Here is a 19533-nt window from a genome sequence, read left to right on the forward strand (position 1 = left end):
GCTCGTAAACACGAGCTGGCTTACCTTAAGTACGAAAAATGATAGGACTGACTTTTTTTCGCCGCGACTGTACTACGGTGCGTGTGCGCACCGACTGGATGCGGTAGAGGGAGTTGCTAGCTAACTGATCAGTTCTCTCCGAAAACCTGAAGAGTCAGAACAAGCATTTTCGCAACTTGTTTTTGTAATTGGTGCAAAGCGAAAATGCAGCGCTCGTTGGAGCAGAAGTACGCTATTAAATACTGTGTGAAACTCGGTAAATCTGTGACAGAGACGTTTGATATGATCAAGCCGGCTTACCCAGATGTTGCTTTAGCCAGAAGTGTTGACCGTTCTGGGAGATCTGCGACTTCGACAAACACCGACAATGTTCCTCCTGGAGAAACCGTCAGCGCCACAAAAGACTCAAACGAAGAGTCATTCGGGTCCGACAAGACAACGCAGCCGATTGGAAGTTGCACCACTACAACGAGCCAGCTCACACCGCCTTTGTTATGAACAGCTACCTAATCAAAGCCGGCATCCCAACGCTTCAGCAGTTGCTCTACAGCCCAGGAGTGGCCCCCGGTCTTTGTTTCTTTGCCTGAAAAGGCCGATTAAAGGTAAACATTTTGGGATGACAGAGAGGAACCAAGCAGCATGCACCTCGGCTCTCACGGCACGCTGTCAGAGCTGCATCGACACAGAAAGAGCCTATTGTGAAAGTTTTTAAAGAAATGGTTTAATAAATTTTTTTAAATCGACTCAGTCCTATTACTTTCTTTTTGAAGCCCTTGACTTCCCCATTTGTGGATCTATGATTCCTGTATCAGCAAGTTGCCCTGGTTATAAGAATCTGTTAATGATGACAGCCAAGGCTGACGCTGTGTACTACAGGTTTACTTATCTTTTTATTGACTGCCACCATATCCTCAGCAGTAGCACTCTGCTTGGCCATACTAGCGCGGGAGTGAGTGTCTTCCTTATCAATCAGCTATCTTTCACTTTTTCTATTATCAGTAATCGTTTTATAACCTACAGTTCAGACGGAATTCTCGCCTCGGGATTTCTAATGAGCCGAGAATAAATTCATGCCTTTTAAAGCATCCGCATATCTGGGCTGTTCCTCCACTACTTTGAAAATGGAGGCGGGATGCTGACCTCTGGTGACCAGTGCATAGTTTTCTTACAGTCTTTTGGAGTTTGGTAGCTCTTGCGTTTCACGGTTTGGGTCGTCGCTGCATTTTTGCTACCTCGACGACTCCTAGTCCTGCTTTAGGTACTAATTTAAACTGGCACCGCTCAGTGTCTTCTTATGTGGATTGTTATGTTCTCCGGGATAACCAGCTGGAGGTAAAGCCCGCCTCACCTGAATCCGAGCAGCCGAACCAACAACTAAACTAGATTAAGTTTTAATATAATTCCGTCACAACGGGAATCTGCGGAACCTTTGTTGAAGCATAAGGTAAAGTTGTTGCTAAATTCTCTCGTTGCTGAAGTTACTTCACTGAGAAGTCAAACCCCGAAGGCGCTCTCATTACTCCAACAATTATATGAAAATCGAAATTCCTTGTTCGTAAAGCTTAACGAATAGAAATCAGAGATCTGCAATGTTCAGAAGAAATTATCCGTCAACAGCTAATTCTCTGCATCAGTATAGACAGCTTTCTCTGCCACTCCATCTACTGCCAACTCCACTCTCACTACTGCCACTGATGTTGCCACAAATACTCGTACTTCTCCTTGGAACGCGGCTGTTTCTGTTTCTGCTGATAATGTGATTGTGCATTATCTTGCGTTACCGTTGCTCTACCTGCAGCCTCTACTAATGATGTTAAATATGCCAATACATTTGATGAGGCCGTTGTTAGGAATATCAATGCTCGAAAGCCAGTGCCGAAAACAATCAAATTGTTGTTGCTCAGTCAGAACGCTGTTAATTTTGCTCAATCTGCTGCGTTTGATGATACTGTGGGTGATTCTGTTAATCCGAACTTTTCAACTTCAATTAAGGCTCATAATACTTTGAAATCAGCAGTGAGCACTAGGAACAAAAAATCTCCAGCTGGTTCAATTGTTGTTGGCAATTATGGTCTCGATGTCGTCATATCCGAAAAATGGATTCATTTGTCTGCCTTTAAGAACTCTTTCACTGAGGAAGATATTATACCTTTCGTTGTGAAACATACTAATGTTGATAGACAACATTTTTTATTTAAAAAAGTAATCAAAAAAAATACGAACGATCTTAACTTCGAAACTTGAAAAAGAAACTGTGTTTCCACATGTGTGAGAAATAATCGTCATTTGCGGGGAGTGTTAATTTTCTTCTTTCAAGCAAATAAATCGGCGGCTGAAGCATATTGGAAACTGCACTCAAGTGAAACGAAAAGGCTTGATTCTTGGATAGTAACACAAGATCAACATTTTTTCCGTAATGGTGTTCGAGCCAGAAAGATGGAAAAATTTCTGACTAGCGCTGCGCCATACTATCAATATGTACTGGTGAAACACTGCTAAGTTTAGCCGCTCGCCTTGAAGAGACTGGCACAACACGAAATGGTGCCAGGCGTGGCAGACGCCGGAGTAGCCGTTCTACACAGAATATTGCTGCTGTTGCCGAGGATGTCATGGAAGCGCCGTTGACATCGACCAGACAACATGCCACGCTAATGGGTATCAGTCGACAGTGTTTACAGCGAGTTTTGGTACAAGATTCGAAAATGTTTCCGTACAAAGTCCAGACGGTGCATCAGCTGTTAACTGCTGACGTCCAATCGTGTCTAACATACGCTCAAGCTATCCTTAATCACCACCAAGAGGAAGATGATTTTTCATCAAAAATAGTCATGAGTGATGAGACCCATTTCCATCTTAGCGGGTACGTAAATAAGCAAAATTTACGCTTCTGGGGCAATGAAAATCCGCGTATAAATCACGAAGAGTCATTACACCCGCTCAAAGCTGTTTTCGCTGGAGGAGTCATCAGACCTTTTTTCTGGCCAAAGTGATGGAAAGTACCATAAAAGGGGCTTAAATGACATTCAACTGTGGCGTCGGTCATTTACATGATGTCATATTTTCCAGTTGATCTAAAATAATTTAAAAGACCAAATAAAAATAATACACAAGCAGAACCAAAGTTTTTCATTTTCTAAAAAAATTACAGCCAAAAAACATCGGAAAGTTATTTTTGTGCCACCTTGTACATATGCAGCAGTTTTGCGTTGTATTAGATAAGCCTCAAGACAAGATTTAAAGTAAAAAAATATGTATAGTTTATCTATATTTTTACATACCTGTCAGCTTTTTCATCTAAGAAAATAATAACATAACTACAGATATATTCCATTTATCTCATAATATGATGTAAATTTATTTTCATTATTATTTTACACTTTCATCAACAACTATAAGTACACACAAGTTTTTTTGCAAATTTAATTTGTTGTTGTTCTCTCATTTAACTATTTATCAGCTCAACATTTCTTCTATTTACATTATGTTGACTTTATTTTAGCTATCTCGCAGCTGCTTAGCTGAATAAGACGAGTATTTGTGTAGGTAATAATCTTTTGCCGGTATTTACACATGTTTGTAGTTGTTTTTGGTTTTATATGCAGTTTAGCTTATCATAACAAAAACTTATTGTTTGTTTATAAAATAAGGGGTGTATATACGTATGTATATGCTATTTACAGAGCTGACTTATCTTCTGTATATGTGACACTAAGCTGTTGCAAATCATAACGCAAGCAACTGCATGATAGAAGCAATTGCTTGTTTGAAAAAAATAAAAAAATAAATTAAAACCATTAAAATAAGCTTTAAAAAGGTATTTATATATTATAAGGTATAACTCTATTTTTTGCACAAAATATAATACTACTTTTGTTTAACCGAGCTGTCAGCGGGAGCGGTGCACCGATAGTATTGAGCTTTCTTTACCACTTTTGTAGTACTTCTTTGCTTTCAGGAAAGGCTTCAATCTCGGCGTTAACTCTTCAGTATTTATTAATTTTTTTTTTTTTAATTTTTCAAGCTCTCGCAATAAATAAGATCGTTGAAAGGGAACAAAACAGTATTCAAAATCCGAATAACTTTCACTGACTTTCCATCAAGCTTCTTTGTTTTGAGTATGAGCTTTACGATAACCCACTATAATTTTTCAGTGGCGCGAAAGAGAAGAGTTAAGTGAGGAAGAAAGACAGAATCTAAAAAAACTTATCAGTGTGGTTTTACAACTGGAAATCTACTATCGACCGGTTTTTCACAATGCGCCAAATCGTAGAAAAAAATCGTGAAAGGAAGAGCGCCTCACATCGATGTCAAAGTCGCCTCCGACAACGCGATAAGGAACTGCCTCTATGCCACTTTGTCTGAATTTGGTATCCTTGCAAAGGTTATACGGCTCTGTCAGGATTGGGAAAGACCTCTCCGAGTAGTTTAATGACATCATCAGATGAGTCGAAGTTACGAGTTTTCGGGAGAAATGTTTTGCGTAGATTTATGGTATTTTATGCATTGGCAAATGGAATGCATTGGCGGTGGAACGGTGAGCCAAGAGACTGTGGGTGCATTGGTTGTCCGGATGGAAGAGAACACTCTAGCTTTTAGGGTTTTTGATTCAGTGCCCGCCGGTGGAAGCAGAGGAAGAAGAAGACCTCCACTCTGTTTGGAAGATCAGGTCGAGAAGGACCTAGTGTGTCTTGGAACATCATGTTGTCACTTTGTCACTGCATAACAAATTCTTTTAGCCTACCTTGATTATTCGCAACTTTTAAGTTGATTTTTATATTGTATTTATTTGATATTTTTTTTAGTGTGTCTCTAAATGTTTACTTAAAATTATTAACCCAACACTTATTAATACTTATTCTAGTATTTTACATACATTTTAATTATTTTTCTCGTTGTATTCAAAAACTTATGGTATCTTTGGCGAAATGCGCTGCGCAGGCGAAGCAGTGTCTGCTTATTGTAAAACTTGTTAATTAAATAAATATATTTTATTAAATTAAAACATTTTATTTACACTAGACTTTTTGATTTAAAATTTTTTTTAGCTTCTAACTTTTGTCTTTATTTTAATTGTTATTTGCTTTTATTAATATTACAATTTTGCAGCGTTTTTAAATATGTTTTTACATACAGTAAAAGCTCTTTTAAACGGACGCTCTATTAAGCGGATATCTCCATTAACCAAGCACATTGACAGGTATCAACATTATTTGATCTTTGTTAGTGGGAAACTCTATTAATCGATCCGAAAGTCTGTTCCTGTCAGTGTCTACTTATGGGAGATCTCACAGTATTTAATATTTTTCTGTTTAATGCTGGTCTAACCGCCTAAAACCAAAAACGTAATAATTAAATAAGACAATTTTTCTGGTAGTAAGGAAAACAAAGTCGGATTTTTCTCCTCCAGTCTAAAGCTACGCGTTTAATAATATTGATAGTTTTTAATCTCAACTTCAGTATTGAAAAGTAAAAAATAAAAATTTGTATGCCAAGCATAACAAGTCAAGGGGCGAATAGTCTCCGGCCTGACACAAAGGTGGCGCTATTTGAATTAAAACTGACTGAATTGAATGATGTTTTGTTAGTTCTAACCTTATACCATGTTCAGACCGAAAATTTGAAGGGATTAGATAACCTTTAAGCTCTTCACTAATCACCTCGTACTCACTGCCATTGGAAAGATGAAAAAACAACTGCTTTTGCCGTTCAAGAATTAACATCGCTTAATATTTATTTATCAAAAGAAAACATCGTCATAAAGTATTTTGAAATAAAAGCGATCTTCTTTTAAATATTTTCCATATAATGGAAATAATGGTCATAATAAACCCGAGTTTTAACGTTGATGTGTGACAAAACGACGACGATTTGACAATTCGGAGCATTATTTGGAGATGCTCAAGCGTACTAAATTCGAATTTTTGCATCGACACGTGACAATAGGCGACACATGACTTGATCATTTTACTCCAAAGTCGAATCGACAGTCATCCGAGTGGACTACATAGGATGAACCCGCTCCAAAGCGTGTAATAACGCAACAGTCAAAGGTTATGGCAGCTGTATTTGGAATAATTGGAATGGAATAATTTATATTGGCTACCTTAAAAAAGGAAGGCCTATCAACAGCGACTACATAGCGTTATTGAATCATCCTTCAAGGACGAAATTGTCGAAAAGCTGCCGCTTTTGAAGAAAAGAAAAGTGCTGTTTCCAAAAGGCAATGCACCGTGTCAAAAGTCAGTGAAAACTATCCATAAATTGGGCTTATAATTGCTTCCGCCTTCACCATGTTCAACAGGTCTGGCCTCCAGCGACTATTTCCTGTTTTCATATCTCAAAATAATGCTTGTTCGGAAGATATTTTCGCCGAATGAAGATGCGATCGTCCAAGTTGGGGTTTATTTGGAAGTAAAGGACAGATCGGGCTACAAAAATGGTATCGAAAAGTTGGAGGGTTGCTATAATCAGTGTACTTATCGCCCTTGAAAAGAACTATGTTGAATAGAAGAACTGAGTTTTGAAAAAAAAAAAATTGTTTTACTACATATGGTGGGTCGGGTCTTTTCAATTTCAAAATTCAGATAATTGTCAATAAAAATGTAAAAATTATTTTAGAATTAAAATTTCGTCGCATTTATCTTTTTTGTTCAATTTTTAAACTCAAGATCGGCAGGAAAAAATTAAAATTGAATTTAAAACCAAATCTTTTGAACTATGAATTTCGCAATGCTGTTGATAAAGAAAAAAATTATACCTAGTTTACTAGGGAACATTACTTTGAATTAACAGTTAAATTTTCAAGTGGATGTTTGCGCTGCCTCTCGCATGTAGAATCAAACAAGGTCCAACGGATCTTTTTGAAAAACTACTCGACATTTTGATAAATCATACTTATTTGAATATATCAAAATGCATAAATTATTAACTGAATGTATTGAATCAGCATATTTATGTGCTAATTACAGGTCTTCTGGCGATTTGTCGCTGGACAGTTGTAATTATTTTGTTGTTAGTTAAAGCAACAATTTCTTTAAACTTAGTGGACAACCTTACAAGTCACATGTATTATATGCTTAATACTCGTATAATATTTTCGACTTCTAGTCAGACATACTCTAGTATATATTAAATGAAATTTTTAATATATCTGCTGATCAAATTTGACCCGGACTACATATTCTACATATTTTAATACAAGTACAAATCTTTATTATCAACTTAAAAATAAGCTCCTGAACCACTACAATGATGCCAACGCTTACTTTAGTTTTCCATATACTTATTATGTGAATCGACTGGGCTGCATTTACCTTTGCCTTCAGCAAGCACTAGTTCTTACACTTCAGCTCAGTTTTGAAGCGTCATGCGTTGCACATTTGTGTAGATGTTTTGATAGTTTCGACGACATATTCATAAACCTGCGCCTCGCTTTTAATGTAGACACGCTTGCATGCGCAGTGAAAATGATCCAGTCCGGGTCAAATTTGATCAGACAGCATTTCTCATAAACGGAGCTTAGCTTAAGCCTTAGCTTAACTTAAATTATTTCTAATGCACTTTCTAAATTTTCTTATTATTTTTTTAATTTTTTTATTTATTTTTTTTTTATTTTTTGTCAATAAACTCAGCCATAGCAGCAACAATTATGTTTTATGTTATTTTCCCGGAGAAACACAGCACAGCAACAACTACATACAAAATGCAGTAATCATATACATATATTATATATATATTTATAAAATACAAATGCACTTTAACATTAATATTTGTTGGCTTATTTGCTTGCGTTCGTTTAAAAAGCCTACAACTAAGTACAATATACTACCATGAGCGAAAGATAGCAAGATTTTCTTCATCATTTTAAAATTCTAAATTCTATGTCATCTCCTTCAAAATAATTCCACTTGTGCCACCGTTTTTTCCAATCTTCGGAACAGTTGTTAAAGTCAATTTCCGGAATGGCCTTCAATGCGCGTAGCGACTCACGTTCGATATCTTCAATTGACTCAGAACGGATTCCTCGGAGCGGTCGTTTGAGTTCGCTGAATAGCCAAAAGTCACACAGAGCTAAATCAGGCGAATGTGATTGTCAGGGCACGATATCGGTTGAAAATTTGGCGGCAAACTTACAAAGAGTCAATGTAGTGCAAAGATTATCGTGGTAAAAAAAAACCGAGTTGTCGGCCCATAATTCCGGCCACTTTTCACGAATAGCTTCGCGCAACGACGCATAACACTCAAATAGTATTCCTCGTTGACAGTTTGGCTGGTCGGAAAGAATTCGTAGTGCACCAGATTTGGATAATCGAAGAAAACTGACCTTGACTTTTGACCTGTTTCGACGCGGTTTCTTCGACTTCGGCTCAACATTACCACGATATTCGGCCGATTGATTGGCTGTTTTCGGGTTGTAAGCATAAACCCAAGACTCACCGCCAATAATAATACGTTTCCTGACATCCTGGTATTCGGAAAGCATTGTTTCACAGACGTTACCACGACACTGTTTTCTTCAAAAATTTGGTTGATTCTGGCACCAATCGTGCTTTCACTTTTCTTAGGCCAAATGATCTTTCAAAATGATTTTTACTAATTCTTCTGACATTCCAATGGTCCAAGTAAGACCTCTGACTGTTAATAGTCAATTATAAAACATGATTTCCTTTATTTTCTAGCGTGTTCAGAAGTTGATGTTGATGGTCGTCTTGGACGTGGATCGTCGTCAACGCGTTCTCGCTGTATTTTCTTCAGAAAGATAAGCTTTTACTAAAATTATTGATTATTTTGATATGGCATTTGGCATAGATATCAATGGCAGTCATATCAATCTAGAAAAAAGTATTTCGACGAATGGATTTTCGCGTGGAATTTAACTTAAAAGGTCTTACTATTTTTTGCCCATAGTAGTACTGCACTGATTTTCTTGTTCCTTTGCTTTTATTGACAAATATGCAATACCCACGTTTAATTAAGCCTATTAAGAATTAATTTTTATTTAATTATTTTACAAATACCTTGCATAATTTATGTACTAAATTAAGTAACGAAACTGATTTGCAAAGCATAAGCTCGCTTAGACTATTTATACTGCTTCGGCTAGCACTACTTCTTATTATATTATTATAAAAGCATTGTCTAAATTTCTAAGCGTTTAATATTTAATAACTATCAATTTTATTGACATTTTTTATTTTTGTATTACACTGCTAGCTATCTCCATTAATATTATTTATTTCCACTTTAATTTAAATTAAAAACTAATTTACAGCGCTCTCTCTTCTGCATCTGGCTTAGAGTTTAGAGCATTTATTCTTGCTTAACCAACTAAAATCAACTTATTATCTGCTACACGCGCCCACAAAGTACTATAAATATCGCCACAGCTGCATAACGCAGTAGCGCATGCGCATTTGCAGTTCTACACGCTGCACCATGAATGACATCATCGGTCAGTGAGTCGGCATCGTGTTTGTTGGTTGGAGATTTCCCATCACTGCGATAGTTACTGTGATCGGGAGCTGAAAAGAGGGAAGAACACATATTCAATTGTAGCGATCAAATTTTAATTATTTTTTATTATAGTGGAACTGATATGATTTTTATTTTAAAGGAAGTAGGGAAGAGCTAAGTTCAAGTGTAACTGCACATTTCATACTCTCTCAAATACAGTGATAAGTATATTTCTGTATAAATTTTTTTAATTAAAAGTAGAAAGTATTGCGTTCCCTTATCCCAATCGCCATCAAAAAAAAAATAAAATGATACATTTCGGAAAACCCGCATAAGAACACAGATACTAAGCCTGCTTGCACATATTCCAAGGTCGCACTTAAGCTGGCAAAGATAAAGATCGGGTGGTCAATATCTCGCCTTCGCGAATATTATCCTATTATCCGATGTTATATAGATAGGTCTTCGCTTTGCACACGTTGTAGAACCACAGGACACTTAGCCATACACCAACTCTTCGAGCTGCGAGCTCTAGAAGGCGAACACTAAGTACGAGTATTGAGAACGACTTGTCATATGTATCTTGAAGTAGTAGAATCACTAAGAAAAAGAGAATACTACAGTTAAACTTAAATCATTGCGCCGTAGCACACGATTTGCTAAACAAGACAACTATGGAAGACAACATAAATGTCGTCATATTAAGTGCGATTCACGCCCTGCGTCCGGAAAGCATATGGATCGCACACGAAACCGGCAAGATAGTAAGGTCTTGCAAGGGAAAACTTTGCCTCTGATATATAATATTTCGTAAGTTGCTATGCTCCTCCAAAGGCAAAAATACATAATTCGAAGATTTCCTCTTAAAGCTGTCTTTAGAGACCAGGGGCAAAACGACGTTGATAAAAGCGGGCGGTTTTAATGCATCGTAAACTGCAGTGGAGAGCAAGTGAACAAATAATCGTGGACGGATCATGAAAGAATTCCTGAGCCCAATCTCACAATATTGAATAGTGTTAAGCAAAACACTTACCAAAATGGAAATTAAAGGTCAACAATTGACATTATGTTCCCAAACGACTGGCTTAGCAGGCACATTAAGTGGTAGGTGTAAAGCAATACATAATAGTGATTATAGGGCTATAACAGCTCAAATTTCGTATCCGAAGGCTACAGCCCTTAAGAAGAAACACTACTCAGAAGGAAAGCTGAAACCAACATGAGTTTGAAACAGACCTGTTTGAGCAAGCCTAGAGTGTATCAAAGGCACCAGGCAGAGCAAAAACAACTGCGAAGTACAACAAATTGGAAAAAGCGGCGGCTAGTATGTTGATGGAATGAAGAAATTGCTATTCTGAGAAAGCTCTATAACTTAGTTAGACGTCGTCTATAGAGTAACCAAGGTGGCTATAACGAAAAACGAGAAGGGTTTAAAAAGCCACAAGAAACTCCTCCTTCATTTGGGAGTGCTAGATTACTTCACAGCCGCAGCTGAAGTATTTTAACATTAGACATAAAACTTAAAGTCAATAAGCAGTCAGGTACGCCAGCACGCTAGGAAAAACAAATAAAGTATATTACTAAATATAAATAAAGAAAATATATAATTCTATGCAAGATCAGTCATCACAGAGTACCGACTTTACGAATAATTAGTGCTTTCTAGGCTATATCAATAGACGCTGCTGAAGTAATAGCCAGTCCATGATATCCAGGCAGAGGAACGCAAGTTATTAGCTCCTCAGTATCGGCATAGAATACAGAAGCAAGACCAACGGGTGTAAGCCTCAACTAATGGATGCTTTTATTGTCCTCGCATTTTAAATGCAAAGAAAAAACTAAAAACTATACTCGATGGATGGAACATTTGCCGACACTCATGTGTCAGTCCGCTGTGAAATGGAGAACTCTCAGCGTAGCGTGAACTATCATATTGACAAAACCGTAATCTGTCAATAGATTAGGCGTCCGTTAGTCCGCACAATAAAGTAGACTTAAAATCTAAGACTCTTCCACAAAGTTATACTTAACCGGTGGTTCCGTAGAAGATTTTTGAGTTGGGAAAGGGTTAGGTTTAGCGGACTAAAGTTCTGCACTGTGTAACTTTGAAAAGGGCAAAACCATCAACAGTGACTATTATATAGTATTACTGGACCATTTGAAGGAGGAGATCGCCGAAAAACAACCGTATTTGAAGAAAAAGAAGGTGCTGTTTCACCAAGCGCTGTTTTCCCGTGTCACGAGTCAGTAAAAACTATGTTAAACTTCATGAATTGCGTTTTCAATTGCTTCCGCGTCCACCGTATTCTCCAGATCTGGCCCTCAGTGATTATTTTCCCTTCTCAGATCGCTAGAAAGAAATTTCCATCGAATAAAGAGCTGATCGCCAAAACCGAGGCCTATTTTTAAGCAAGAGACAAATCGTTCTACAAAAATGGTATCAAAAAGTTGAAGGGTTACTATAAATACTGTACTACCCTTGAAGGGAAGTGTGTTTCATAAAAAGAACGAATTTTTTCAAAAGAGTATACTTAACTATGGTAGGCCGGAGAGCATTCAATTGATTTTTTATCAACCGTAAATAATTTGAGTAGCCGGAAAAAATATACGCGAATTCCTTTCGAGGAAATTATTGTTACAAAGTAGAAAAGAGTTCCATTTATGAGGATAATTTTTTATGGTGTGTTTATTCTATTAGCAAAGTAGTCGATATAGGAGTAATAAATCAACGGGTCTACAAGTTAGTATTACAGAAAAGGTATCACAGAAAAGGTAACGATACGGCTAAGGCAAGCTGAAGTTAGGGTTCGTAGACACAAGTTGGTCCTTTGTTTTAATGAAGAATGCTTTGGAAAGTTGGTATATAACTAGATGAAAATTATTTCTTAAAACTTCATCACATAAAATTAATGAATATAGAGAAAAGCTAGAAATGCGATAGGAATCAAAAAATTTCAGACCTTTAGTTCTATCAATCGCTAAATAGAAAACATGTATGAAAACGACAACTAAGCTCAGCAGAGAGTAGATAAGCTACTAGGAACTGAAAATAGATCGCGAAATTACCAATTATACTTAGTTACAGAATTTATATTGTTATAATAGTCCAAATAAATTTACGGTAATGCTGCCTGAATGCTATCAAAGCTTGCAGAACAGATAAATTTATAAGCACAATTAATTCACCACCATCAAGAAATTTAATATTTACTAAAAAATCTGTTGCCTTTTCACTCAAAATCACAGACTCTTTAAATATTTACTGACAGACACCGAGCGCTCCCTTTCAAGTAAACACTCGGCTGTACGACCTTGTCGCACATTCTTAATAACCGGAAAAAGTGGCAGGCAGCCAAATACAATCATACATTCCTATATATACATATATAACTATATGTATGTACTAAATAAATATTAACTTTTTTCATTGAGCAACACTTGCTTGGCTTGCTGTCGACAATTTTTTCCAGCAGTCAAACAGCACAAACACAATGTAAATATTATGAAATGAAACCCTTAATAATATCCTCGCGTCAATAAACAGGATATAAACAGCCACACAGGCATCCCTTGTGTAAATAATTTTTAATGTGCACACAAGTGGATTTAACCATAAATGCTCAAGTGCACATGCAAGTAAACACACACTGACATGCCGCCACTGTCGTGTCCCTCAGCTCCAAAGTAAATGGTATGTCAGATTTGAGTGATTGCTGGACACAATTCAAAAACTTCCTGCGGCATTGACAGTTCTTTGAAATTCAAGTGTATTGTGCGCTGTCAGCTTGTATTTAATATATATTTGTGACAGTGTGTACATGGCTTTAAATGAGTTTATTGCTTTGACGCGAGCGGAAATTTATGTGAAACATTTCAGTATACGACATTATTATGCGAGTTTCCTGTGGCTGGTAGAAGGCTGATAAGGCCTTGATAGTTACAGAGGTTGGCAACATTGTGGCACTGTGTATGGTTTTATTAATTATGAAATATAATTGTTTTTATTTCGTAATTTAAAGTAATTTTGGTAAATTGTTTCGGTAGTCTTTTAATATGCGGTAAGGATCAGTAAGCTGGCTCGACGATAAACGCAAAAGACTGCTGTGAATAATTTAAATTTATTATGGAGCTTAGTATTATAGGAGCCCTGTTGAAATTTTCTTATCTGGCATTATTTTTCAGTAGTTGTTTTTGTATTAAATATAACCAAAAACCTTATTTGCGGTTCATAGAAAATAAACTTCAACTAATCATTTTGCTTTTAGCGCTCAAACCACTTCTGCATTTTACATGAGGCTATTACACACGAGTTCTGATGAAAAGAAAATATTCAGGCTACTACTATTTTCCCAATACCTATATAATATTTGTACATATATCCCTTTGGTAGCTAACCAGTCAATTCTACTAAATACTGTAACTGACCCAATTCACAAGCTGAACAAAGGAGTACAGACTTGACCTTACTTAATATTGCAGTCGATGGCGTTACAATTCCAACTGTCAATAACCCTCTAAGATTTTAGCTGTGCCATTTGAAAGTCTGTGCTCCACACTCTTCACTCTACCGCGATTATTGCTAAACTAGAGAGCCGCAACAAATTTCTCAAGTCACTAGCCGGCAGCGTTAGGGGAAAAGACATAGAAAGGTTGTTGGCAACATACAAGACAATCGATCGGCGGGTTCTTAACCACGCCGCATCAATATGGTCGCCTGTATGCAGTGAAACTCTGACAAGGAAGCTACAAACATGTCAGAACACTACACTCCGGACTACGACAGGATGACTCTTGATATGTCCCATCGAACACTTGAAAAATTAAATCCGTATGCTCCCAGTTAAAAAGCATAATGAACTCCTCTCCAAGCAGAGGTGCTTTCGCAGAAATCAACCTTCTATGCAACTGTTTGGAGCGGAACCGCCAGGTAGGAACATCAAGAGTTCCTTCCTCAACTACGACGATGACATAAAACAATACGCCGACCAAACTTCTGACGAAACAAACTTCAGACATGCACTGACCACCATTAACAGTGGATCCATTTACGCTTTCACCGCCTCCCTCTCAGTGAATGACGTACATCCATTACAGACGAAGAGTTGAAGTTGTCGCGAGAATCGAGAGTCACCCTTGCGCAGCTTCGTTCTGGATAATGTAGCAAGTTAAGCCTAATTAAACATACATACATATGTTCAGCGTGCATTGAATCACCGCATGACACTAATCACTTCTTTGCATGCCCAGCTAACCCTAAATTTATATCTGACACCCTTTTCCCTATGGTTCGACCCCGTCGAAACAGCACTTTTCGGGGCCGATAAAGACTTATGCAAACCTTATCATACTAAGAAGAATTAGGTGCCCGTTACAACAACAAAACAACAACTAGTTACTGTGGTGGGTATTACATACATATATCTGTTACAGACGATCATCAAGCGCGTCGCACATATTTGGAATGGGTCCATAACGAGATGGCCAGCGATACCGATTTTCATAAGAAAATTTTGTTCAGGTATTCCTTTGAGTTGAATGAGTACTTTTGTAAACAAAATTGATGTTTCTGGATAATCCACAACCTCAATAGGTCATCAATATGAGACTCCATAATGTCCTAAAATTGCTGCTGTATGCTCTTTGGGCAGAGGGAATCATTGGTCGATATTTCTTCATTATTGAAGCCTGTCATAATGCTAGAGTCAATGGGGTAAGTTAGAAGCCATGACTAATGACTTTTTCGTTCCTGAACTGGAAGCTGTTAATGTGAATAAACTTTGGCTTCAATAAGAAGCTTTTGAGTGAAAACTAACTGCGGCAGCTAGGCCAAATTAAATACTATTCAAGCACTACTTCTAGGCGACTTGACTAACCCTGGCTAAAAGTACTAAAAATACTGAGAATGCACTGCTTGCAATGAGAAAACACTGCAAGTTCTAGTCAACACGCATTTTTCAGGATTTACTAACGTTACTAACTTCAAAAGTACGAGCTATGATGCAGAATGCATCAAGAGTGCTGGTCCCATACCGGACCACAATATCGTGGGATGTTTAAGGCTTGTCTATGTGTCTATCCATAGGAGAGAGGGGAGGGTCCTACATTGTTTGTCTGGAAAGTATTAGAACTGAGTCGATTTAAAAAAATTTATTGAACCAATCGTAAACAATTCTTTAAAAACTTTCAAAATAGGCTCCTTCTGCGTCGACGCAGCGCTGCCAGCGCGATTTTCAAGCATTGAAGGCGTCACGGAAGGCATTCTCCTTCGTCTCAAAATGCTTGCCTTACATCGGCCCTTTCAGCCAAGGTAACAAAAAAAATCTGGAGTGTCCACATTTGGGCGGTATGGCGGCTTCGGAAGTGTTGGGACACCGCCCTTGTAAACTAGCTGTTCACAAGAAAGGCGGTGTGAGCCGAAGCGTTGTCGTGATGCAACTTCCAACCGGCTGCGATGTCTTGTCCGACCCGATTGACCCTTCGCTTGAGTCTCTTAAGGCCTTCCACGTAAAACTTGGCGTAGACGGTTTGTCCAGAAGGAAGAAATTCATGGTGAATGATGATGTCAAAAAAGACAATGAACAGCGTTTTCGTTTTACATTTGCTCATTATTCCAGTCTTCATCAGCGACCTCTTCCCGGCTTTCCAAAAAGGCCGCTCGTTCGTTAGCTAGGAACACCCTCTACTGAATTCAGTCGATGCGCGCACGCTCCGAAGTACACTCGCGGCGGAAGAAAATCAGTTCTAATACTTTGCGGACAAACTGTATTTATATTAAATGCGAGCAAGGGAGTCCAACTTTATTCAAATAAATATATATAAGGAGTCTAACCTTCCTTCTGAAGACATTAGAAAATATTTTTGAAGCCTACATTGCGGACAATATTACATCTGCTAATCTAACAAAAACTGAACACGACTTTACGTTAGATCCAGCTCACTCGTTAACAATACAAAGAGAGCTCTAGAGCGTAAGGGATACATATGTATGTCCTGGGCCTTTTTCTAGACAAATAGGGTCATAGGGTCTCAAAATATTGCTGATCTAAAAAGAAGCCAACTACGGAAAATTCCAAAAGTTTCTGGACCGAAAGCCATCCTAGTCAAAGCTTATAACAAGTATTTGGAAAATTGGATTGATCGTTGACATTAACTGCAAAGAGCAGTATTTTAAAGACGATTAGGGTTTTCAATAGGGGCGCTAGAAAAGTAGACCGATGTGGAGAGCAAATGATGCTCTTTTGACATTTATCTTCAGTAAGGTTTGCCATTTCATCATTATTAAAATTTTGTACCGAAATTTCGAGTCAGTGGCCTCAACCTTAAGAGCGCTACGTCCGATTTATGGTCGTCATAATCGTCCTGTCAGTTCAACAATTGGGCGTTTAGCGGAAAAATTTTAATATACAGGCACGAAATGTTTCCGTGCCAGTGAGACAAAGAAGTGCCCGTAGTGTCGAAAATATTACTACTGCTGGCACATCAATTGTGGAAGACCCAAAGCAGTCTCTCACACGCCGTTCTCAAGCGTTCGGAGTCCCTGTGACATCGTTGTGTCAAATTTTGCAAAAAGATATTGGCTTACATCCTTACAAGATCAAATTAGCGCAAGAACTGAAGGCACTCGACCGTCGTGTGTTCATGAATTGGGGTAAAAAACCACATAAAAATGATTCGGATTTTTATCGAAAAATCCTCTTAACCAATGAGGCTCATTTCTGGCTAAATGGCTTCGCCAATAAGCAAAATATACGTTACTGATGAGGCAGCCATCCACAAGTACGCCACGAGTCACCATTTCATCCCGAAAAAAATACGATTTGGTGTGGTTTATGAGTTGGCGGCCTCATTAGACGGCACTTCTTCCATAATAATGAAGATCAACACGTTATTGTGAATGAGAATCACTACCGCTCAATGAGAACCAAATATTTTTGGTCCGAATTGGAAGATATGGACTAGGACAATATGCGGTTCCAAAGGGATAGCGCTACAAGCCACACCGAATGTCACAACCGATTTATTGAAAACCAAGTTTGGTGAATGTGTTAGTTCACGAAATGGCCCAGTCAATTGACTGCCTCGGTCGTGCGATTTGACGCCCTTAGATTATTTCCTGTGGGACTACGTAAGTCTATGGTCTATGCCCACAAGCTAGCGACGATGGATGAACTGCGTACGAATATCGAACTTGAAATTGCAACAGTACCGGCCGATTTATGTTTGAAAACCGACGAAAATTGGGTTCAACAAGCGTGCCCGTGCTGGCCATACAAATGAAGTCGAGTTTCATATATAATGGCATCGAGTGTACTTTCACAGAATTAACGAATTTCATTGATATCCGAAACCATTTTGTTTTATTTAAAAAGCGCTCTTATTAAAAACCCCTATATAAGTATTTAAATTAAAATACGTGGAATTGTATTTTTTTTTATCACTTTATCAATATCAATCAGAAAGTAATGTTTAATTTAAAATAAAACTACTTTATACTGTTATCATTTCCGGTATAAGTTCTTCATTTGGACTAATTAAACTTACTCATATAACCTCACATGTATTACAGTACTTTTCAAGAGTCTCTTCAATTCAATAAAATTGCATCCCACAGAAACCCCAGCTGCCCCATGAGATAGCAGTAAATGGCCGAAAGTTCATTGAATACCAGTAGCCAATGCCCGATTGAGAAGATCAAGTGAAGATGACATGCAATCAGTCGTTCGCAAGATTGCCTCCCACACGAAGGTGGCGGCGACGTTGAAGGCAGCAATCATGCCGCAGCAACGCAACACTCGACGGCCGCTGCCAGCGGCAGTGAGCAGCAATAATTGAGTGACTTCAGCGGAAGCGCGAATGCATGGGAACGTTGGTGAGGTGAGTGAATATATGTGAAATAAAAATGCATGCACACGCATGTAAGCACGAACTTGCGTACGATGGCAAGGCGAATGAATGAAAATGCACTGTATACACTCACTGCAATGAAAGCAAATAAACACATAAAATAAATAAATAAATGAAAATGCGCTACTTTCCATTCCATCGAACCTCCGTGACTTTCCACTTTATTTCGCCGCGTACGTATGTGTTTTCAGAGGATGTCTGCGTGCGTGCGTGCGAGTGTGCGCTTGTTATCGTTGCAAATGAAAAAGTTTTACTGTTCACTTTGCTTCTGACCATGTTGGTCATTTCGCAGACAAGACACAGCAGCAAGTGGCGCTTTTTGAAGTACTATTATTATATGTTGCTTTTGTAGTTGTTCTTTTTATTGCTGAAATTGTTATTTCATGCAATTCTTTTTACACCCTGAAACCCGACACAAAATCTGTAACACGCAGAACGAAACGTCGGTGGTCCTTTAAAATATGTATACTCGTAAATAATCGGCGGTGATGAGCTGAGTTGATATAGCCATGGCCGTCTAGCTAAATATTCGTGAACTGGTCCCTCAATTTTTAAAGGATTGGTCTGCTATTTATATATATACTTAGCTGCCTCAAGAACTTCTTCTTCTTTATTGGCGTAAACACCACTTACGCGGTTAAGAGCGAGTTTACAAGTTTACAAAATCCCGCCAGTCCTTCTACCTTTTCGCTGTTTTGGCGCCAATTGAAGATTCCAAGTGTAACCAGCTCCTTCCGCCAAGTAAAAAAACACCCGCAATGAAAAGAACAAAACAGCCTGAGAGACCCCCCTTTTGATGGTCACACAAGCCGACTTACCAAAATATAGTTCTTGTATAGAATTTTTTTATTATTTTATAAGATATCTTCACGAAATTTGGCATGAGTTATTGACTAAAACAACGTTATAATCTCCCAATAAATTCTTCAGGATATAACAGAATTGCCTTACAAGTTGCTCGAACAGAGTTACATCCTTGTATGGGACCTTTTGTATTGGAAAAGATACCGCCTCAATATTTGCCACCCTTTTTATTCCGATTTATTGTTACAATCTCCACATATATTGTCCAGATCGATCGAACATATATCACATCTGACCGACTAAATCAAGTTAAATCATTTAATACCCTTTTAAGCTAAAAAAAATGCGCCTTAGAGGGGCATTAAAGCTTAT

The 19533-nt window shown here is 38.0% G+C and overlaps 1 protein-coding gene across 2 annotated transcripts in view; it reads right to left on the reverse strand.

Annotated features, from left to right (window-relative positions):
* Positions 1–4738: 4738 nt before the first annotated feature.
* LOC105224079 (cell adhesion molecule 2) overlaps positions 4739–19533 on the reverse strand; it is a 79870-nt gene continuing 65075 nt past the window's right edge. For both annotated transcript variants that reach the window (XM_049457763.1, XM_049457758.1), the window contains one exon: positions 4739–9521. In XM_049457763.1, coding sequence (XP_049313720.1) covers positions 9349–9521 — 173 coding nt within the window. In that variant the 3' untranslated portion in view covers positions 4739–9348. The remainder of the gene's footprint in view (positions 9522–19533) is intronic.

The sequence above is a fragment of the Bactrocera dorsalis genome, chromosome 1 (genome assembly GCF_023373825.1).
Source record: "Bactrocera dorsalis isolate Fly_Bdor chromosome 1, ASM2337382v1, whole genome shotgun sequence".
Taxonomy (NCBI): domain Eukaryota; kingdom Metazoa; phylum Arthropoda; class Insecta; order Diptera; family Tephritidae; genus Bactrocera; species Bactrocera dorsalis.